Source organism: Eublepharis macularius, chromosome 2, assembly GCF_028583425.1.
Source record: "Eublepharis macularius isolate TG4126 chromosome 2, MPM_Emac_v1.0, whole genome shotgun sequence".
In the NCBI taxonomy this organism is placed as follows: domain Eukaryota; kingdom Metazoa; phylum Chordata; class Lepidosauria; order Squamata; family Eublepharidae; genus Eublepharis; species Eublepharis macularius.
The window spans coordinates 205,816,409-205,840,216 of record NC_072791.1 but is presented as its reverse complement, the minus strand read 5'-3'; the positions used below and the strand labels follow the sequence as shown (position 1 = coordinate 205,840,216).

The following is a 23,808-nucleotide window of genomic DNA, read 5'->3' as shown; positions in this document are numbered from 1 at the left end:
GACAACAGCCAGTCAACAGTCTCGCTGCTGCAGGTTGCCCAAACGGAAGCTTTTGAGCAGTCTTTGAAGGCAGCCCCATACATGCAGTACATGCAGTAGACCAGCCTTGATGTGAACTGAATAGATGCTGGTCGGGGGAAGGCTGCAGCTGGCACACGAACTAAAGCCAAGTGACGTCAGTAAATGCCACAAAGGAGACCTGCATCTATGAGCACGGATCTATTATTACTTCCAACCGAGCTACGGACTTGCTCCATAAGAGAAAGAGGAACCATCAAGGCTGGCTACTTAATCTCTGAGTGGTAGTATTATCAACCAATAATGTATCACATTGAATAATAACCTACAAAGCCATGAACGATTTAAATCTTTAGCTTGAAGTTCTGCACGTTCCATCATGGATGCCTCAGTAAAACTTCTGTTGGCATATTGGCTTGTATCCTACCGAATGAAGCCTTCCTGCAGCCCCAGAAGTTCTTCCTCCAATAGAAGTACCTCTTCTTCCAGAGGAAGAGGCATTTCTGTCAGAGGAAGGACCCCCAGGAACGATGATGAGTGCTGAGAACAGTGGCAGAGCATTGAATAGGGTCAGTGAATGTTACACAATTTCTCACGGGTGGAAGGCCATTGGAGCCAGATTTCAGTGAGACCTTTTAAGCCGGATGGGTGCTGACAGGGACAAATGGGATACTGGGATTCTAAACGTTTAGCTTTAAGTTTAATGTGATGTTTAAAACTATTTAGTATTTCAATGTGATTATGAACCATCCTGAGTCCTTTGAGGATCACGGAAGGAAAAAATGAAATAATTTTGTTTCCATTTCAGGGCATCTGCAATCAGTAGACATATGTTCTTTCAGTAGTCCGACCAAACTACTTCGCTTTGGTTTCTCTGCTATGTTTGGTTTTGGGTCAAGGACTCTCGCTTTTGCTGAAAAGCATCGATGGATGCCTTCAGATCAGCGAAAAATTTTTGCTGTGATCAAGACACTGGCAAGTCTAAAGTATGAGAGATTTATTTTATTTTTTAGTCCTTTTTAAGATAAAAAGGCAGTTGTAGCATTTCTACCTAACCTCTTGCCTTTTAGAAAGAAATTTTGATTGATATTTATCAGTTTACAAAAATTGTGTATTACTTTAGTAAATATAATACTGCTAATCTAATAATAATTTAGATTAGTAACTAATATAACAGAACAAGAAAAATCTTTACATATTTAAAGCTACATGTAAACATACTGAAGATTTAGAGTGCCAATTTCTACTTTTATTCTCTTCTTAGGCCAGAAGATTGTGAATTATCATTCCTGCCTTTGATGCGCTCACAGCAAACAGCCCAGGAGAATGATCGGTAAATAAAAATCAGCCAAGCAATTGCAAATTTACAGCTGTTTCTCTCCAGCTAGTGGATCTTAAGCTCCACTGATCTCAATGAGATTGAAGTGCGACTAGGTGAAGTTGGATCAGGGCCACAGTATTTTTTAAAAATAACTTCTGAATAAAGGTATAATTAGATTATTGTCTTTATGGTTTTAAATTGTGATAGAAGCCGTAAACAATGCAGTCCTAAGCACTGAATCATTGTTGTCAGTGGGGCCTAGAAGGGAATAACTCTGTTTAGGACTGCACTGTTACAGTTGTCATTTAGCACGCTTCTGGTAAATATACCTTAATCGGAAGTAATTCCTACTTATTACAGTGGAACTGGTAAAGAAACTTTACCGGTATAAAAACTGAAACCTGCTTTTCTTTACTGTTAGCTTTGATTGCCTTCGTTAACCTCTGGGCTGGATCCTGCAAAGTGCTAATAGAAGAGTTTCTTACAATTATTTAAGTAATGTGCATTGCCATTACCGAGTAAATGCACAAGGCATGTGTGACTGAATAGGTTTTAAATGCAAGGATTACCAAATGCTGGGTCCAGAGAGGGTTAAAACAACTGCCCGAAGGGAGGATGATTGACACACTGCACCTCCCTCTCTATGATCGGCCAGTGAGAAGGTAACAAATTGGTACTGACAGGATTGTCAGAGGAGAGTTGAAGCTTGGAATCTGACCAGAGAGAGTCAGACCGAGAATCCTCTGTGTGAGAAAAAAAAGAAGGGAAAAGCTTGCGTTGGGTCAGCTTAAGGTTGATGAAAAGCTTTTAGTTGATGAACTAAAGTGGGGAAGCCAGCACTAATTTTACTTAGACAAGATAGAACTGGGAATGTATGGTTGGCAGAGGAAGTGGGTACTAAAAGAGACTCCCCTTAAGAGATCAGGGTTGTCTTTAGGAGAAGAATAACTCCTGCCCAGTGTCTGGAATGGGGTTTTTGGCTCTGTGGAGTATCCTGGGTCTAGAGTAAAAGGGAAAGAGCGCTGCATTGAAGTCAGAACACCTAAGCGGTGAAGTGAAATCTATGAAGGAACTTTAAGTAACTTAAGGTTGAAACTATCAACCTCTCACTTCTAAGATCTGTACATATTTGAAACTATTCTTACTTACACCCAGATACACGCTACCAGAGGCTTCCCAGCCCCAGCGAATAAGCTCATCAGTTTTGGTAGGAAAATCTACCTCACAGTGAGGAAGTGACCAGGCTGGCACATTATAGCATCTTGCAAGACTTGAATAACGTTCACTATTTTTGTTTGTTCTGCTCCCATCCCCCAGTGGAAATGGTGGACTCATAAGCTTTGCAAAGGCCTGTGTTGTCTGTAGATATTGTTTAAAAGACATACGTTATATGCATCATTCTCGCTCGTCCACTTTGCTCAGCTTCCTGTGTACCAAATGCATTTTCCTCTCTCCCTGTTCTCCTGTTGCTGCTTTGGAGTATCCTGCAGTCATTCATTATTTCCAGTTCCTTTGTCTTCATGCAGCAATTATTGGCTTCGTCTTCTCCATGCCCTTCACTGCGTGTCTGTTGTGTTCATTTCTCCGTCTGTTTTTCCTGAATGTGTATGTCTCTGTCTACCTGGGTAACACTGATCTGCTCTGTAATGTCTCCTGTGGCTTGTCCTCTGTTGTGCCATTTTCCTCCTCAGATCCCTCCTCTATGGCTTCTCGTTCAGGATGAGTTACCAGCTCACCCACTTTCCACTTCTTCAAGTTGTTGTCTTCTAGCTCTGTGAAATGCTATAGAACAAGTTTGACAAACACAAGTTAGACTAGGCACGGCACTGCTACTGGTGCTACTACAAGCTAAAATAAAATTCAAATGAATTTTGCACAGCATGGGTACTGGAGAAAACCGAGGTGTAGGAAAAATAAAGCCTGTACAAGCACAACAGAATGTTTGGGTCAGGCACGCAGAGGAAGCTTGCACCAGTCTTTTGTATTTGAGGGTACTGGTGACCTTTACTGAAAGGCAGGTGTCTCGGATGCTGTCCTGCAGGTATGTTTGCAGGCACAGTGTCTTGGAGGGTTTGGTCCTCTTCGGTCGGGCATTGCCTCTTCACGTCCAACACTGAAGAAGTCCACTTGGAGGTGTTTGTTTTTAAATCTCATTTGGGCCAAGCATTTATCATACCTTTTGTTCTAACAGGCTCATATTCTGGTCCTGTGTACCTTTGAGAAGAGCTGATCATAAAGACATGCTAACCTGTACTGGCTTTCATTGCCTCAAGCAGGGAAATCATCTTTGCTCTATCCTAATGGTTTAGGAACCATTTTGTTCAGCAAAAGGCTGCACCAAAACTTCCCGTCCATTTCACTTTTGGCTCATCATTGCTTGAGAACCTGTTGCATTAAGAGTGTTCACACAAAATATAGCTGGGCATGTATAGGATACTGATTAAACTATTTGGAAGAATTACAAAGTGAAGTTCAAGATGTTTTCGTGCTAGACTCCTTGTGCCATGTCTTGTGCAAGTGAAAATTTTAGATGGGTAATGAGTGACAATGATCACTTGGCATGAGCCTATGTTGATGATAAAAGTCTTTCTCACTAGTGCAGTATTGCTTATGCCAGTGAAGAAGTAACATGGGATCAAAATCTCTTGTTTTAAAAGCTTTCATTTGTTTCCATTGACATGTTGCACTTTTTATTAACGTGTTATTTTACATCCTTCAGTACCTTTAAGTATTCTAACACATTTTTTTAATTTTTAGAAAGAAGCAGCAAAGGCTTAAATCTGGTAAGTTTTCAAGTTTAATCACTTGCAACAAAGAATTAGATACGCTTGACGTAATAAAGTGTGATGTTATATTTAGACAGCCAGGATCAGTGGGACAGCATCCAGGGTCACTTCCTGAACGTGAGCATTATGGCAATCCCTTGTCTATGTTCAATGGCACCAAGAGGCTTGGCACCTAATACCAGGTCAGTAAGGATTTAGAGAATTAGAGTAATGTCTCTCAGTTCTGACAACTTACTGTAAAACCTTGTTTTCCCTAAGATGCATGCCTGTGCTGCAAGCAGTCTAGTCCCGCTGGGGTTGGGGGAAGGGAACTCAGGGGGCTGAGCTGGGTGGCAGTCGAGTCCTATAATCTGAGGAACTGTAATCAGTCTGTGGATCAGGCACATAAGGTCAAGGCATCTAGCTAGAATAATCATTGGATAATTACGGTGATTAAATTAGTTTACAAGTCTGACTTAAGTGGTAGTCATCAAGTAATAATCTCCCTGGGGCTTTGCTAATAGGAACTCAGTTCTTTGGATTTGACTGATTGCTTTCAGTTTATCGTTAAGATTTAATTGCCAAAACAAATAGAAATATTACAGCTACAGTAAAAAAAAAAGTGTATACAAAAAGAAATGCAATGCAGCGCAGGACCAGAATCATGTATAAATAGTAAAACAATTGACATAGTCTGACTGCAGCATTTGTAAAAGCAGTTACTTTGGCTGTTGCCATTCCTAATAGGTCCACCACAGGTTTATGTTAGTCTGGCCAAACTCTACTGCTTTGCTTTAGTACATGATATACTTTAAGTCATAGGGATTTTTTCTGATATGACTATGTAGGAGCATTCCAGGCATTGGTTAACATCTTAATAAAAAATGATTTTTAAACACAGAATACATATAGTGTGTGTTGATAATAAAAAAATATTTGTTTATTGACTATTAATTTTTATCTATATTGTGCTAGATTATAGTAGTAAATACACATACATACATACTGAAACATACAGACACACACCAAAAATGACTTTTACAAATTCAGTCAAAATAAGCCTTTGCTTTTAATTTTCATTAGTCTTCATCATTGCAGTAAGTTTTAATTACAGGGTTTCTCTACATTTAATTAATCTCTAATTTACTTGGCAGTTCAGTTCCTGTGTTTCCACTTCTGTGCAAAAACTTGATTAACAACATTTTGTTTAAACTTAAAATACCAAGGAGCTAGTTAAAATTGTAAGATTTTTCCATCATTTATCTTGAGTGAATGAACTTCTACGGTCACTACAAGTTATTTTTTTTTTGCCAGTAAGGATTATTTGTTGTTGTTGTTATACCCTATTGTACCCTAATGTTGTTCAATATTGCACTTTGTTCAATGAATGTCCCAGCTGTTCATTATGCTGTGTTTTCACTTACATTGTGTACTTCGCCTTGGATGTCAGTGACAAAGGCAAACTAAATAAATACTATTAATAATAATTATTTTGATTAATGAACAGTTCCGAAACAGTCAAAGCCAGTAATACGACCTGTTTTACAAAAGTATTAAATGGATGTTGTATTCCTATGGGAAGTATATGGTGCAGGCAAAGTGTGGTTTGAGATTTTCAGTTGCAGGTGATGATCTCAATATAGCCTATGCAACATAAAAAATGCACCGCTGGACTCAAATGATCTAAATAACTGGCCCGTGAGTAATATGCCACTTTGGGGCAAGGTGGTTGCTGTCTTCAATGAGTCACACTTCTTTGATAAAAGGGACGATCTAGAACCATTTAGTACATGGCGAAAGTAATGTGATGATGCCCGATAAACTAAAGCTCAGTTGAGCCAAGACAGAAGGGCTGTTGCTTGGGAGTAAAGCTGATCGGGGAATAAGGAGTCAGCTTATTTTGGAAGGGGTTATGCTTTCCATGCAGCTTGGCCTTGGCTTATGGATGGAAGTACCTTTTAGCAGCTTCAGCTGATACGTCATCTGTGGCTGTTCCTTGAGAAGTGAGATGTGGCCATGGTAATCCATGTTCTTATCATTTCCAGGTTGTATTACTATAATGCATCCTACATAGGACTTCGAAGGCTGTCCAGAAACTTCAATAAAACATGCCCCTGATAGGCTTCTGTGGCCCTTACTGATAAGCCACGGGTAATGCTGATCGCCACTTTAGGGTCAGGAAGGAATTTTCCTCCTGGTCAGATTGGCCAGGGATCCTGATGGGGTTTTTTTTGTCTTCCTCTAGGTAGAGGTCCCTGGGAGAGTGGGATGGGGGATAGCTGTGAGTTTCCTGCATTGTGCAGGGAGTTGGAATAGATGACCCTATTATTTTATAAGGATAGAGGAATCGTATCAGCTTTATATTGAGACGTCTGCACTAACTGCCTCTTTCTGGATACAATTCAAAATACTGATACTTACTATTAAAGCCATATGTGAATTAAAAGGACTGCCTCCTTCCTTGTTGCCCTGCCCACCATTTCAAGATCTTCAAGAGCTTTCTGTGTTAAGATATCAAAAGATAAAAGATAAAAGATATCAAGTGTTTCTAAACACTGGCTAATTATTTTCAAATATAATCTAACATTTAAACCGATAAGCCATGTCTCAAGACCTGTTTAAGGGGCATATTATAGGCCAATGGATTTTTTGGCCCTTTTGGATGGGTGGGAGAATGTCTAAGTTGCCCCCTTGCTATTTCACAAATTTGTTCTGTATTCCTCCTCCCCACCCCAACAGTGTTTTATAGTGGGGCAAGTTGCCTTCAGATTCATTCAGATATAGGGGTGTTTCAGAACTCTTGGAAAATTTCAATATGAAATTCAAATCAGATGCTTTTTAAATTATAACTATAGTAAAAGTAGCTGTTTTGCTTTGCACACTTAAGGCATTGCTCTCCCAAACCTTCAGAAGCACAAATTTGTGCATAAAGCAAGAGCTGCTGGCTCCAGTGTTCCTACTTAATATCTTTCAGGTTTGCTGGGGCAACATAAAAATGCTTGGGACAGAATGACTAGCACTATCACTAGGAATGCCATAGATTTAAACATGTGCTTAGCATTGTCACAGAAAAACCCACAGCAGTTCAGGTACCAGGTAAATCTCCGCTAATGGAAGACGCTTGTATAAGCAGAGATGGATTTCCTTGACCCTTCAGCTGCAGCCTAAAATGGTCCCTGAAATGTTGGTTCTGAGTTCCATCCTCATATTGTAGAAACATTGGTTGTTTCTTTTGTGAGCTACAACGTTATTTTTACAGCAAAGCCACTTTCACAGCTAATTCTTTTTATGGCAAGACTCAACACATAAAGGAGCTTAAGAATCTTCTGAACGTTTTCTAAAGGTGCTTCTTCAGGGGGAATTTTATTCACTTCATTCTAGTTTCATAAAAAGCAGAACCGCATTGAAGTTATATTTATTAGGAGGCTTTGCAAGAAGTGATCAGACAAATCTTCTCAATAAAATAAAAATAGCTTCTCCCTCTAAAACCTTGCAATAAAGTGTATAATTAATGTTATGCTTCCAATTAATTTATGCCTGCTGAATTCTGTGAACAAAACTGGTTTGATTTTGCTGCTTATTGCACAAATTAAAATTGGAGTGTGTTCGTTTATTAGGCTCCCTGAAGCACTTTTAGTGATGTGAAAAACAAAACAAAACGAGTTATACATATTGCCCAAGCATTTGGTCTGTCTACTAAAATGTTAGATTTTAATTGTTTTAATGAAAAGCTGTTCATGGTCAAAACGTATAGCTTTGCCAGTAGACCATTCACCTTTCACTTCCTTTTTCTCTCTCAAAATATGTAACATCAAAGTTGTTGGATTGATGTGTCTTACTTCAAGGATAATGCACTGTCTTATTGGCAGCTGGCCAGAGAAGCTAATGATTACCTAGAAGAGATCTACACACACACAGCTGTCAGAGGACAATTCTGTCCTAGCTATCATTTAGGGAACCACAAATCCCAGCATTTAAACTGAGCATTGTCTTTGTGAGCCAGTGGCAGTTTTAAAAACCATCTTAATTCTCTATAGTAGAATTCAGATAGTAGCCTTTGTCACATCTGTTATAAATCAGTAATTTAAATCTGTACAATGAAAATTCCAGAACTAAAGTTTTTTTTTCTTTCCTGTATGATATATACAGGGTTCTTTAAGTAAAATTTTAAAATGCAATTTTTCTAACTTGAATATAATGGCTGAGCTGTGGTCCAGGGACTCCCCAGTTCAAATTTTGTCTCAACCAGGAATTCATTAAGCGGCCTCTTTGGTACTTTTTTGCAATAATACTACTCATCTTGTGTCGTTGTAAGGATTATCAAACTAATACACATGAAGCATTTTGGATATTTTAAACCACTACTCAACTGGTATTTTACTTTTAAAAAAATTAGCACAGACCCAAGTACGGGTTGCGTATGAGTTATGAATGGGATCAAAATCAGATGTGTAATGTACTGCTTTAACTGATCTCTCTTTTTAGATTGAATGATGGAAGCTTAGCTCTTATTGTTGTACGGAACACTTCTCGACCAGAATTTGTTAAACATCTGAAAAGATATACCAGTATAAAAAACCAGGTAAAGGGTTATCTTGTGTTTTGCTACCAAGAGTTATTTTAACTAGTTATTTATCAACTGTATCAGCAAAACATCACAGCAGAAAGCAAAAATACATAATGCATAACACAAAATAACTAAAACTAAACTTATAAAAGGAGAAAGAAAACATTTAAAATAGAGGTAAATACATTATATGTGATATTAGAGTCTTCATAAGAAGACTTAGATTCTTGTCAGAGTACATTAGCCCAGTTTTATCTGATTTTTGAAAATCACCAATCAGACTAATACCGATTAGCCTATTACCATCCATCTGTTGTGGTTTATTTAGACATCCTGTAGATGGGAGTTATAAGGGTATAACCTGCTAAACTGATTTTAAAATCCAGAAATACTGTATTTGAATGTAGACTGCATTGAAATTAAGGGAAATGGTGACTCATTTTAATTTTGTGTAGGGGATATTTTCATTTTCACTTTGTGCAGAGCATATATGGAAGATGCGCAAAGAGGACTCTTGGTATGTAATAAATCTAGGGGAGGGGCAAGGCAGCAGCCAGTAATGGGTACTGGAACAAGCATAAAATGGGATGGTGCCAGTGTACAGTTTAAGTTGTCCTACATGTTACAGAAAGCTATTCAATGAAGATATATATATATTGGCAATAGCCCCATTGTTCTCATATCAAGTTACATACAAAGAGTATGCTGACTGCTCACATGCACACAGGATAGGTTTTTTTATTACATATTCGTACATTGCATGATAAATCTTAACACCCCCTCCCCCGCCAGACATGGAGCAAGGGTGGGGAGGAATAGCATGTTGACATGACAGTGCAGGGTAATGAATGATCCTACGTTTTGTGAAGAACAGAAGACTGAAAGTGGCTTCCCCACCCCCCCAGGAGTCACTCTGATTTTGTTGTAGTTTCCTGCTACTGTTTCTTTTAAGGGCTGTCTCGTTTGATTGTCCCAGAATATCATAGACCACAATTAAAATGATCACCCTTATCTGAGATATTATACCACTAAAGTTACCTAGGTTTTCGATATGCTGTTCAAATAACCATTGACCCTTTGCATTTTAAATGAAAAGAAGGAATTCCACTGAGCCACTTTACCATACCGAGATCTTTACCATACCGGCATATCTTCGGGACCGCCTCTCCCTGTACGTTCCCCGGAGATCGCTCCGATCAGCGAATAAATATTTACTTGTGGTCCCCGGCCCTAAGGAAGCCTGCCTCGCTTCAACCAGGGCCAGGGCCTTTTCAGTCCTGGCCCCAGCCTGGTGGAACGCTCTGTCAATGGAAACCCGGGCCCAGCGGGACATATTATTGTTCCGCCGGGCCTGTAAGACAGAGCTGTTCCGCCAGGCGTTTGGTGATTGAAGGGGGCGGTGCCATGTCAGCCTCCCACCTTTGGGGTGGGGAAGGTTCTCCCCACCACTGCACCTTGTTAATTTGTTTTATTATTTGTATATTGATTTTAGTTTTTGTTTTTATCGATTTTAACTGTTCACCGCCCAGAGCCCCTGGGGATGGGCGGTATATAAATTGAATAAATAAATAAATAAATAAAATACCGAGATCTTTGTGCTGCTGTGAAAACAAAATGCAGACCATGGGCCTTGCAGTGGTTGATGCTCCTTATCCTGCCAAGCAAAGGTTAACTTTGTCTTTCTGTCTCACTGCACGGCATGAGAGAGAAAAACAAATACAGTTCTATGCTGTACAGTCCACAGTATTATTCTTTAAAGTACAAGCTGTGAAGCAAAAGGTAAATTATGGACTTAGGCAGGTTTTAAATCTAAGCAGAGAAAATATGAAAAAAGAAATTGCGAATTTTTGAGTTAGGTGTGGAACCTTTACATGAATTTGGGACCACTTTAAGGCGGTAAAACATTTGTATTGCTATTCAAAGCTAAGTTGCAAGGGAGTTGTATTCTACAGAACATTCAAGACCCAGCCAAATGCAGAGTTAGACATCTTTTGATTGCCGTGTAGTGAACTAGAAATTTCTTGTCCTGTTTGTCAACACTATTTATTGGCTTGGATCCAGTGCAGCATTTCCATAGATTTCTGCCTGTGGAGGGCAACTTTCTTTCCCCCGCTTGCTTCAGCCTCAAATACTCCTCTAGGGGGCATTTTAGCTGTAGCGGTAGGGGACAGGTGAGGAAGTTGTGCTGTGCAGGGAGTTTTTCCACGGAAAGAAACGATGCCCTGGTTTCAAGCTCTTTTGGTTCAAAAGGTAGCAGTATTCCTTGACTGAGTACCACAGCACAGATTTCTTTTCAAGGAAAGAACAGAACAAATGGACCACGGAAGGAGAATCACATAGGCAGCAAATAATCATATCTGTGTCAGTTGTATTTTGAATTAGGAGCAAATTATTTTGGAAACATTATACTTTTAGGCCATCTAAGATAATTAACAGAATATTTTCATTCCAAAAATGAAAACAGGCTAATTTTTATTTTATAAGAGCACACATAAAGCAAGAAGTCTTGTCTTCAAGCATATGTTAGAATTTAACTGTTAATATTGTGCAAATATTTCTTTTGTGTGTTAGTTCAGTTTTCCCTTTGTCGAGACCTACACTGTTGAGGAAGTAAAAGTTAAACCAAGAACTAAAAAGGAATGTGTCAGTGAAGAAAATATGGATTCTGCAGAAGAGAGCTGTCCTTGGAATATAGATGGTGATTTAATGGAATGCACATCCGAAATTCTTGTTCGGTAGGACAAAGCATAATGACATTTTAGTAGTCAGTAATGGACCTGTAGGTTTCTCTGATCTAAGTGTAAAGTTCAGTGTGCTGTCAGTCAGGACTGGTGATGGAGAGTGCCCTCAAGTCGTACTTGACTTATGGCGACCCTGGTGGAGTTTTCATGGCAAGAGACTAATGGAGGTGGTTTGCCATTGCCTGCCTCTGTGACCCTGGTCTTCGTTGGAGGTCTCCCATCCAATTACTAACTGAGGCTGACCCTACTTAGCTTCTGAAATCTGATGAGATCAGGCTCATGCACTTAAGAATTAGCATGTTTATCTAAAGCCAAGGTTGAAGTTGCCTCAGCCCTGCATTTCTGCACAGGTATAGTTGTGTTTATGCACAGTAACTCATTAAGCTTCTGCCTATTATGATGACCAGCAAATAGGAGCAGAAAGCACAATGGCCGGAAGCCTGACCACAAGAACAGTTCGATTATGCAAATTGTTGCTCTCACTGCCTTTCACTACTGAGGGGCCAGTTTGACAATACTGGAGCATCTGGTGTAGTGATTGGTCAAGAATCTGGATTTAAATCCTGCTCTGCCATGAAGCTAGTCACTGTTTCAACATAATAAAATGCAGGAGGGGAGCTCTGATGTTTTTGAAGGATGAAATCAAATAATAGACTGCTTAGAGTGGGACAAGGGCCTCATGGCGCAGAGTGGTAAGCTGCAGTACTGTAGCCCAAGCTCTGCTCACGACTTGAGTTCAATCTTGGCGGAAGCCGGGTTCAGGTAGCCGGCTCAAGGTTGGCTCAGCCTTCCATCTTTCCAAGGTCGGTAAGATGAGTACCCAGTTTCCTGGGGGTAAAGTGTAGATGACTGGGGAAGGCAATGGCAAACCACCCCATAAAAAGTCTGCCAAGAAAATGTCGTGATGTGACGTCCCCCCCATGGGTCAGTAATGACTCGGTGCTTGCACAGGGGACTACCTTTACCTTACCTTAAGAGTGGGACATTGGAGTGGATTCTCTTATCTGATTCAAAGAGCCAGAGCCAGCTGAATAGTGCTAGGTGATTTTACCTAACCTCCTGTTCCATCCAGAGTCCTATGCAGCTTTTACATTGGATGGTGGATGACTGGAATCATTCCTACTTACACCCGATATCCCCACACTGCATGCCGTGTTTGCATATGTGCCTATCTGTGTAAAAAAACCCCAAGCACTATGCATACTCTTTCAAACCAGGAATTATGCCCGAAATTCCAGTCAGATGTCAGATTCACTTGTTGCATCCTGTTTCAGTCAAGTTTGTAGAACATTGGAGTAGATTGTCTTTCGTGAATATATGTATGTACTGTTACTGATGACCAAAACTGATGTGAACCCACTTTTAAACAGAGAGTAAATGCGAGTTGTGATTGATCTGCTTATTACTTAAAAACACTTCAAAAAATACTTGGCCATTGTAATTTCACTTGAATAGTGTACAATATTTAGTTGTAGGTCAGACTCAATGTCATTGTTCCATATGTAAACAAATACAATTTACTGGTTGCATGAATATTCCATACTAAATTGTTCAACATATGTGTAGCTTGGGAGGTAAAAAATTAGACTTAGGTGAATGTGGGGTTTTTCTTAAACTTTACTTTGTTAATTAATCTCACATATAAAGCTGTGCTTAGAGAAATGCATTGTAAAGTAAGAAAGGTGTAATAGATTTTCTGCTCTCTACCATTTTAGGGTACATCCTGCATTAATTTGTCTGTATGGAGGAAATGCAGATACAGTGGATAATCCAAAAGGATCATGAAGTTTAGAGAAAAATGATGAAGAGCTAGTCTGTTTTGCAGCTATGTCATGTTTGTATCATATATATGGAGAAATACTGTCGATTCCAAACCAAGTCTTAATAAGACAACTCTCTGATAAATTATTCATGGGTATTTAAGTCATATTACGGCACCCGCCACTTAACTGAACAGTCTTCCATGATTAATGATGGGTCTCCTGTGTGTTAATATTCAAGATTTTAGGAATCCAGAGTATACTGATTGGTAACTTGATCAAGAATTATTAAAGGGAAATTTAATTTAAATTGCCTTTAAGTGCTAAAACACATCTTACGTGTAAGTTCCTTCTCTGTTAGGGGTACATGAAAATTGTAAAAAAAGTAGTACCAAATTAAAATGTTATGGCTAGTTATAATGTAATTTCTAAAAATCTCCAATAAAGGTGTTTGGTAAACGCTGTGGTGGTGTTATTTGCCTTCTTGAGCAGAAAATATTTGATTAAAAATTACTTAATTTGTTTATATCCTGCCTATTGCTGTAGACATGACTAGCTGCATTGTTGTCCGTTTATCTTACTTGTGAAAATTAGTAACCTAGTTATACAAAAGTTTTGAGCCTTTATTAATAACATTAATATTTATTCATTCTGTCCATGGAACTAAATAAATGTACCTACAAATTAAAAAGTTACATGGATTCCAGTTGTTCTCATTCTCAGCACAGGCTTCAAAAATACTATTCTATCTGATGGAAAGGACCAAGTAGGGTGGGCTAAATTTATCACCACCACCCACAAATGCCACTTTTTTCGTACACGCAGCTGATAGGTGCAACACTTTTTTTGTTGGTTTTGGGGCATAGCTTGGGTGCTGGAACTAGGGAGAGAAACTGAGCATATACCACTCTTGGAATACACCTCATTCAGATAAGCATATGAACACAGATAGACTTGGTTTGGAAATTCCATGAGTATGATCCAGCAAAATGAAAAAAACAGCGTTGCATTTACCTGTAACTGTTGTGTGTCTTCTGTGCACACACACATTGGGACCGCGCATGTACAGGCCTGCCTCGGAGAGATTTCTGGCTCTAAAAATCTTGAAGGGGCGCTCCATCGGTAACATGCATGCGTGGCAGTTTCTCACCTGAATGCTGCACCATCCAACGGGTTCCAAAGAGCGGGAGGTCTACGTGCTAGTCTTCATTTGAGTGAGGGAATCGTCGGTCTTTTCTGAAAACAAGGATGTACTCTCAAATGGGAAATCTTCAATTTTGCCCTGCTTGTCGGGGGTCAGCGTGGTAGACCTCAGCCACGAATGTCTTTGTAGGACTATAGCAGAGGCCATACCCATAGCAGCACAATCAGCTTTTGTGTTTGGTTGCAGACATCTGTTGCTTGGCCAGCCTGGAGGCTTCGCCTTGAAGCACCTTTACCAGGGCCCTCTTGTTCTCGGGAAGAGTGGAGGCGTAAGCAGACAGTTGGAAACTGCCGTGCATGCGCGTCACTGACGGAGTGCCCCTTCGAGGTTTTTAGAGCTAGAAAAATCTCTTCAAAGAAGGCCTGCGTGTGCGCAGTCCCTATGTGTGTCCGCACAGAAGAATGAAGACAAACAAATGGGTTTCAGTTAACAGAACTTTATTTCTGAAAAGATCTGTTGCTTTAATCATACTACTGTCTCAGCCAACAGAAGTCAAATCTGCGTATTTTGAACATGATTTCTACAACTACAAAAAGCAGCTGAAGATGGGAGTTGAATTGACTTTATGCAGCAGTTCGCCTTACCTCTACTTCCCTCTTATCTCCACCCATATGCGCCCACTCCTGAGTCACAGTTAATACCCAATGCCCCTTTTCTGCGCACACTAGATGAGAGAGACAAGGTTTGTTGGCACTCCGGGTATTTTTTAGTGTGGCCACAGATTTCTCAAATTCCCTGCCCTGATAAAATAGCACCAGATCACTTTTTACTACATTCCGTTCTTTCAATTTTCACACTTTAGACTTTAATGCTTTTGAAAAAGCTTTGCTGTACCTATTGTGATAATACAACTGGCTTCTGTTCAAATATATTTGGCTTAAAGTGCAATAACTTCACCTTCTCCTTGAACTGTACTATTAAGATGATTTTGCAAATCAGAATGTTTTGGGAAACTAAACTATTTGGTTTTCAAAACAAGTTTACTTATCTGTATTCTTTTTGACTTAATGTGTTTCAAAATAAGTAAGACTTCTTATAAGAAACTGTCTACAGTATTTCCGCGATCCTGAAAGATAACAGGGAAGTATCTTTATACAGCATACACAACTGGACGATCTGAATCACAGCTCGTTTGGTACTATCTGAGAAGTGTAAAATAAAACATTTCAGTCTTCTATAGGGAATCAAATATGCAGTTTAAGTACAAAAATATGTTTGAACAGCTGCATATTAAGTAATTGTATAACTAACTACATTAGTCTAATTTAGCGACATACCTTTCATATAAGCATGTACCAGGGAATATTAATCTCTTGTATATAAAAATATGGTGCACTGAAAAAGTTTTATACTATATTCTAAAATCTCATTGAAGGTACTCTCTACAGCTGTGTCAAGTCTTCCCGCAAGATTTCTACTTACATTTGTAACTTGATTTGTTGATACTCTGCACAGTAAAGCTATGCAGAATGTGAAAAAGGAAATGGAATGGCTGTTCTCAATGCACATCACGCTGTTTCTTGTGTGTGACGTGCCATCAAGTCCCTTCTGACTTACGGCCACCCTACAGTATGTGCTGTTATTAACAGCCTTGCTTACGCCTTGCAAACTCAAGGCCATGGCTTTCTTTATTGAGTCAAGCCATCTGATGTTGCGTCTTCCTGTTTTCCTACTGCCTTCCATCTTTCTGAGCATTGTCTTTTTCAGTGAGTGTGACCAAAGTACGATAGCCTCTGTTCAATCATGTTAGCTTCCAAGGTGAATTCAGGATTGAATGTTTAAGGAAGCAGTAGTTCATCCAGAGTTTTTTTTTAAAAACCTTGTGTTCCTATAAAACCAGAGACTGATTTCTCAATTGTAATTATCATTTTTCTTCATAAAATCTGATTTGCGTTTTTAAAAGGGTAATATGTAGCCTTTTCTTCCAGCTGTCTATTACCAGGACTTGGATCCGTTCAGTCTTGTAATCAGAGTCTTTGATCACTGCCAGAAAAATTTAATTGTCACTGGAAATCTGGTTGCTGTTTATAAAACTCCAACTTTGTCTTCCATTCTCTTCTTGGGGAATAAGTTTGTATTTTCTTTTGAAGAAACCCACCTGAAATACATAAGTTCATTTTAAATACTGGCAGGTTCATATTACTACATTATATCAGTGTTTCTCAAACTGCTTTACACAATACTTGGGAGGTGCCAGGAGGTCCACCAGTCCTTCGTCGGCTCAGCTAACATGAACACCGAGTCCTCTTAGCTTTCTTGAAATAGAGACAGAGACTCTCCACCTCAGGGGAAAGGGATGGAATCAGCATCATCCTTTTTTGAAGGGTATTTTGAATTATAGGATTTTTTTTTAATATCCTAATGGAGCAAAAAATGTTCTGTTGTTTCCTGCTGCAGCAAGGATTAGTGGTTGTAATCTACTTCTTTTGCTCAGAAGAATCCTTCAGCGTAGTGCAAGAATTCTTTTGGGCTGCTGTCCAAAGCATTGCTACTACTGCAAAGATTTTCTTTGCTATTTCCAAGGAACATTGTTAACATTTACATAAAGAGTATTGTAAAATGAAGAATGCCTGTATCACAGAAAACCTAACTGTACAGCAAGATAAGCAACAGAGGGCCCATGATACATATCTGACTCCCACAACATTACTCTGCCATGTGATAATTCATCTGTGGGCTGGTTTGTTTTAGAAAAAAACTATTTTGATTCCTGGGGTAAAAATCTAGTGGGGTTTTATTATCCCTGAAGTTTTCAAAATATGGCAAGACAGTCTATGTTTTAGTGTTATTCAAGCTTATAAAACAGCAGAGGGGTAAAAAAGAGTCTATGTTTTAGGGGAAATGCTACAATTACCTATCAGCATCTTTTAAAAACCATGAATCCCTTTAAATGTCCACCCTGCTCCCAAATGAAAGGATAAAATCACGTAATTCATAAAAATGGTTCACAGCTTGGATGATGCTGGAAATGTTCAAAGCAAGAAAAACTTTTCTACTGTTAGAGGTCCAATACAAGCAAAAAACACAAACACAAAACTTACCTTCCATAAAATATATGAAAGAAGCAGAAGCAAAAGACCTCCAACCAATGAACCAAATCCTACAAACAGCATTTTAACATTCTGTTTTGCTTTTTGGTTGTGCAATCCTTCGAGAATGACCTGCTCAAAATAAACCACAATAAATATACCACAAACAAGCAGGAATTAAAACATTGCTCTGAAGAGGGTACATACATTCTGCACCCAAACATGAGCATGGCTTGTATTCTTGAAGGCAACTCTGCTATAAGATGCATGTATCAGTTGGAACGGAAGCCGGGCGTGTCTGACTTCAGTACAATGCTCTTCCAAGTAAGCATATTTAGAATTGCACACTGGGTGCATTTTTTCCTATTCATCAATGTAGATACCCAGGATATCCATCGGACTCCTGTACATTTGTAATTAGAAGTAATCTTCTCATAAGGGCCCTGGAACGAGAGATGCTTGTATGTACTGCAGGTTCTGCATTCAATGTTGAAATCAAGCTTCTACCACTAGCTCTGTGATATTCCAACAGTCTAAATTGTCTGTTGTCCTTAGACTGGATTTGTGGCAATTGCAGATAGAGGTCAAAGTGACTCTATCCTGTCTTTTTTGTGAATCCTGATTTTCACTCTATTCCACTCCTCTGGAGTAGTAAAGTGTTCTGTTAAAACAGACTGCCAAAACCTACTGGCCATCTGTGACCATTTGATGCTGAAGAGTTTGTATCTAATCATTCAGGTTTGTCTGACAAATTGAAGTAGTACCTATGCAATACATTAAGCTGCATAATTTATCATACACGCTTGCTGCAAAAATGTATTTACAAAATTGTGGCTAATACTTAAAACTTAAATGTTCATAAAAACAATGATAACTAAAATATATATTAAAAGGACATTTAAAAAATAATTAAAACACCGGGCAGGATGGAGGGATCACTGAGGGGACAACAAAACAGAAAGGTCTTCATCGGCTGGTGGAAGACAGTGACAGAAGGAGACAGACAACTAACTATCCCTGGGGAGGAAATTCCATAGTTTTGGTGCCACGACATTACATCTCATTTAGATGTAACCAGGGCATGCACCACAGTGGCCAGGTCTTTTCTGCCAAGGAAAGGCTGCAGCGAGCTAACAAGAGGACGCTGGTATCCAGCAGCAGGCCTGGGACCAGGAGCACCCTAAAGCTGAAGAAACCAGAAATACTGAAGTTTTGCTTCGCTGTAAAGATTTTTAGACTCCTAAACGTAATTCTTTTCTGATCAAGAATAGTTTAAGAGTACTTACATATGCCGTTTGCTTGTCCTTCTGTAGTTCAATAACTTTAGGATTTTGATCTGATGAAGCTTTCCCTCTCACCTCAAACTTAAGTACTGAAGCTGCATCCTGTTTTTAAAAGATATGTTACAATCTTTAAAAATGACTGCTGCAAGCTGGATCAAAAAGATAACTGTGGAAAATGAAATGGAAGTTGTACATTCATGTGAGTGAGAGGTGGGAATCTCACAGGGCAGAATCCAGCTAGTTTTAAGCACTTTTAGGACTCAGAGATTTCTGCTAGTTAAACGTGCGCTTCAATCAATTCAACTGAAATCAGGGAGACTTAAAAAAAAATGGACTGGATCTGAGCAAGATTCCTGATTCTCAGGTATGCACATTTAGAGCCTCAATATGATCAAAATATCCCTTACCGCATTTAACAGTGATGGGGTTGCTTCCAGATAGATATGAACGGTTGCTTCTTTCCCACTTTCCAAGTCTCCCAAGTTGCAAAGTATTTGCAAACATAATGGGTCATCTTTCATACAGTACTGAAGAGAGAAAATATCAGAGACTGCTATGAATATTTAAATATTCATTTTAAAAATTCATTAACTTATTTACTGCTCTCATGTGGGAGCTATATGAGTGTTCATGGGAAAACAACAGTTTCCAAGACTCAGTGGGTTACACTTTAAGTCAGTTTGGTTTAGTCGCACTGCATTTTCTAGCATTCTTAATATTCAGGGGCAACAATAAGCTAGTATCATACAAACTGTCATGCTGCTACCCTCCATCAGTGCAATATTTGAACCTGCACTTGATTCTTGAATTCGCTTGACATATATGTGGAAATTCCATATGCCAACTTCACCTGGTGGTGGAGAGTGCCCTCTAATCATAGTTGACTTATGGCGACCACTGGTAGGGTTTTCATGGCAAGAGGTGGTTTGCCATTGCCTGGCTCTGCAACCCTGGTCTTTGTTGGAGGTCTCCCATCCAATTTCTAACCAAGGCCGACCCTGCTTAGCTTCTGAGATCTGATGAGATCAGGCTCACTTGGGCTATCCAGGTCAGGGCAACAGCTTCACCTAGTTTCAGACAAAATTCCTTGCAAAAGTTCCCTGGCACTATTCCCCCCCCCCCCCATCTTCCCTCTTTAATTGATTTGCAGTTCCTACCTCACTCATACCACAACAACCCGTGCCTTTCCCAAGGATCCTTTGATTTTTAGAAGAAGCTTTTCTGAAGGCACAGGGGGCTACAGCAAGAAGGAGACAGCAGAGTAGAACTCGTGGTTCTCTGAATCCAAGTCTATGTGTTTAATAAAATTAGGAGGGTTTTTTAGAAATTCTAAAAAGAAAGGACCAAATAAATCAGCACAATTACCATTAGCCTGTTGTCAGGCTTTGTAAGGAAAGTAATCAGATCCTGCAGGACGTTTTCATTATTTTCTGGCAAAATGCATTCTCTGTATTTTTTGTAGGTACATTTTCCAGCTGTTGCCTAAAAATGAGAGTACAATTATATTTGGTTTAAGAATACTAATAAAATGGCACACTTCTGGATCTTGCAGGCTCCACCATTATGAAGATACTTTTACTCAGAAATAAGTCACATTCAGCAGCACAACTGAAGTATGTTCCTTGGACTAGGATACTAAACTCATAATTTTGGCCAATCTTTATATAACACTTGAGAAAAAAACAGAAGCAGGTCTAACATCTAAGCCTTATCTATAGCTCGCTTGATTTCATTTCTTCCTCCTTCATTTTTACCTTATGGTTGCACTGATAGAAAACCAAATTTCCAAAGACTAGTGGGCATGGCGCATCCTTTGTGGGCAAGGTCCTGTGCCAACCTAGCTAATAGGATGGAGTTATCCCATGGTAAAGCCTAACAGAGAGTTTTACATTTACCAAAGGCCTTGCGATCACACAACTGTAATACATAAGATTAGGTTGTGGCTGCAAGACAGCTATACCCTACTTGAAACACTATATAAATCAGTCATACCTGAACGTCAAAAATATTGAACAGCCGAATGTCCTTTGATGCAACAGAATTGGGTATTTGTATCTCCAAGTCCACATCAGGAGCCAGACTTAGCCCAGGATTACTGACCTTAGAAGCAAAATAAGCCACAGTCAGGATAAGACATTCTTAAATATCACAATGTAGACCCCTCAGAAGCCACAGTCACATACATGCCTTGGTAACATGCAGGTTGGACTAACAGTTATACATCTCATGTGGGGCAGAGGCTGGCCACATTAAGCACATTGTTCCCATCTGCTGCCTACTGGCTGTAAATGTGCTTTCAGGTTCAAAAGTGCTAGTGCTAACCTTTAAAGCCAAAACAGCTTGGGTCTGAAGTACCTGGAGAACAGCTTTCACCTGTACGTATTTGGCTCATGTTTTGAAGCAAGCAAGAGATTTATTGTATAAACAGCCGACTGAAAAAACCCAATTGGTCAAAACTCCTATGAAGGCTCTCAGTGACTGCTCCCTGCTCTATAGAGTTCATTCCCCATCCCCACTGCATTGTGGGCAGTTCTTTAGACAGAGGCCTTCTGGCATGGAAACTTTTATTCCAGAATGCCTTTCTTAGTTATTTTGTCCCCAGTATTTTTAAGCATCTAACAGCTGCTTGCTTGTTATCTGTTTTAAAGTTTATTTTGTTAGAATATTTTTTTAGGATAGGTAAAAGTACCTCGAGTATTTATTTTCTACTTTTTAAATTATTTTTATTGCACATATTATATTACATAACAGCTTAATACAAAGAAAATGGAATAGAAATAGAATCTGAATATTCAATTAAGTAAATAAATATTGTGAGTGGTCACAAGGCCATCAGGGATATCCTTGAATATATAATATATAAGCAAGACTCAGGCCCTGTAGCATCTTAATCCAACACGGCTACCCACTTGAAAATTATATGATTGGGCTGGGTTGGGTTGTATATAAATGCCTTGCAGTCAGTGGTTGGATTCTCAGTTGCCATCCATTCATAACTGATTATTTCCCATTATACTAATTCATAGCTCAGAAATACTTATTATACACTTTTTTGTTCCTTAATTTTGAACATCCCCTTGCACTATTTTTTTGAGGACGCAACTATGCAGTATTTTAAATTTTTAAAAATGTGCATTGTCAGTCTTTTTCACTGAACCATAGAAAGCAATTGTGTGAACAGACATTATTTCACATAGGAAAATGGTGTGGAAATTACGTTCGAAGACTTTTCTAAGGAGAAGCAACAGTAGGCAAAACTTCGCTGGCCAGAATGTATAGATTTATTGAGATTAGATTAGCTTTCTGATAAAGAAATGCATTTCCATATGAAGAATCAAAGTAAAGAGTAATGATTGTTCCATTTCAAGTTTAATCTTTTAAATTTATAATTCGTTTCTCAGCATCACTGGAAGTAGAAAATGGTTTCTCTGATGAACCACACTTACATGGAAAGTGAAGTTGATCATTTCCTTCATGCAAGTAACCGCTACATTTTCTTCACTAGGCCCATAAACAAACGACGTTGGTGATACAAACCTGAAAATGGAGTTTTCCAAAAGAAAATTGTTAAAAATACAGGACTGATGGAATGTCATTGAGACATAGTAAATAAGCTTTATTATCTTCAAATGGGAGCATTTCCTATGCAGTTCTAAAATCTGAATACTTTGTGTTACATTTCAATAGAAAGAGAGTTGATCCTGCAAAAGAAGTCCACACAAGACAAGCATAACACCACCCCTCTTTCCTTACACTTATTTGTAGTTTCATCTGTGCAGTTATCCATATCTGTCTCCAGGGCTTTCTTTCTGGGGAAAGAGGTGGTAGAACTCTGTGGGTTGCCCTCAGAGAAAATGGTCACGTGGCTGGTGGCCCCCTCCGCGCTGCGCAGAGGGCAATCTAAACTCCCCTCTGTCTGGAGATCAGGGGGCGGGGCCACTAGCCATGTGACCATTTTCAAGATGTTCCGGAACTCCATTCCACCTCGTTCCAGCTGAAAAAAAGCCCTGTCTGTCTCACAAAGACCACTATCCGAGTTTCCCAAACAGTCCCAGCTAACAGTTTTGAAACTGAAGACAGAATAAAACTGACTGAAAAGTGTCTCAATACTTGGAGTAGAAGCTGTTTTTTTAAAAAGATATAAAATATTTTCTGTTAATTTTGTATACAAGTGATTATACTACTGTTGTATGTAAAATTTTTATATCAACTTTCCATAAAAATGCAGTATGAACGTGCAGAAACGTTTAATTTAAAAATGTAATTAATTTTCATCGTATTCATTGCATGTGTTCACATCACTATTAATTTTTGCTTTAATTTTGATTGGTTACGTATTTCCATTTTGGGTATAACTTCATTTTCCATCCGTTTGGGATGAAATCTCAGGGATGGTGAGTGACCCTCTCTGAGATTTCATTCAGCCAAATAAGCGGAAGTGTCCCTGTGGAGTGAGCATAGGAAGACATTTGGTAACCCAAGAATGCAGGTAAACATGGCAGAGCAGACACAATATAGAAATAAATAAAATTTCATAGGGTACCACATACAGCAGAAACGTGATGCGGGGCATGCAGCGGGAATTAAGTGAGAATACAGCTGGCAGAGCCACCACCCAATCACTGTGACACTGGTGTGCAGGTTTTTCATCCTTTATCTCAAGACTGAAGTAGACCAGACATTAGACATCTGTGATCAGATCTCCAGATGTCTATAGTTTTCTTTGAAAGAAGCAGTGATGGGAGCACATTTGGATTGGGGCCACTTGGCAAAGGAGAGATTAACTTTCCTCTCTAATTTCCATTTCTCAGATGGAAATTCCTTCCCCAAATTAGCTATTAGGAATAAAATGTAGGTCGCCTGTCTAAATATTTCCAAATACCATGATGTTTAAAATTCATTTTCAAAACAAAAAAAATGGGAGTTTATATAGTAAATAAATCAGTTGTTTACAACTGACTTAAACAAAAAGCACAACTAGGAATGTCTGTGTTTTTAATATATAGTTCTAACTTCCTCAAAATCCTATTATTTCACAGATACTAGCAATGCAGGCAAAGTTGGGAATTGTGCATTTGGACTTTAACTTCCTCAGCAAGTTTTAGTTTATTACAAGCCAA

At 39.0% G+C, this 23,808-nt stretch overlaps 2 protein-coding genes across 2 annotated transcripts in view; one reads left to right on the top strand and one right to left on the bottom strand.

Moving 5' to 3' along the window:
* CERKL (ceramide kinase like) overlaps positions 1-13,635 on the top strand; it is a 69,767-nt gene extending 56,132 nt beyond the window's left edge. The window contains exons 7-13 of the mRNA XM_054970124.1: positions 827-1,004; positions 1,283-1,351; positions 4,097-4,122; positions 4,199-4,307; positions 8,590-8,686; positions 11,243-11,406; positions 13,128-13,635. Of these exons, the coding sequence (XP_054826099.1) occupies positions 827-1,004; positions 1,283-1,351; positions 4,097-4,122; positions 4,199-4,307; positions 8,590-8,686; positions 11,243-11,406; positions 13,128-13,197 (713 nt within the window). The 3' untranslated portion in view covers positions 13,198-13,635. The remainder of the gene's footprint in view (positions 1-826; positions 1,005-1,282; positions 1,352-4,096; positions 4,123-4,198; positions 4,308-8,589; positions 8,687-11,242; positions 11,407-13,127) is intronic.
* Positions 13,636-14,785: 1,150 nt separating this feature from the next.
* The window catches only part of ITGA4 (integrin subunit alpha 4), a 65,726-nt gene continuing 56,703 nt past the window's right edge, over positions 14,786-23,808 (bottom strand). Inside the window, exons 22-28 of the mRNA XM_054972609.1 lie at positions 22,135-22,225; positions 20,681-20,788; positions 20,054-20,170; positions 19,096-19,215; positions 18,692-18,790; positions 17,418-17,537; positions 14,786-16,474 (exon numbers count right to left, since the gene is read on the bottom strand). Coding sequence (XP_054828584.1) covers positions 16,373-16,474; positions 17,418-17,537; positions 18,692-18,790; positions 19,096-19,215; positions 20,054-20,170; positions 20,681-20,788; positions 22,135-22,225 — 757 coding nt within the window. The 3' untranslated portion in view covers positions 14,786-16,372. The remainder of the gene's footprint in view (positions 16,475-17,417; positions 17,538-18,691; positions 18,791-19,095; positions 19,216-20,053; positions 20,171-20,680; positions 20,789-22,134; positions 22,226-23,808) is intronic.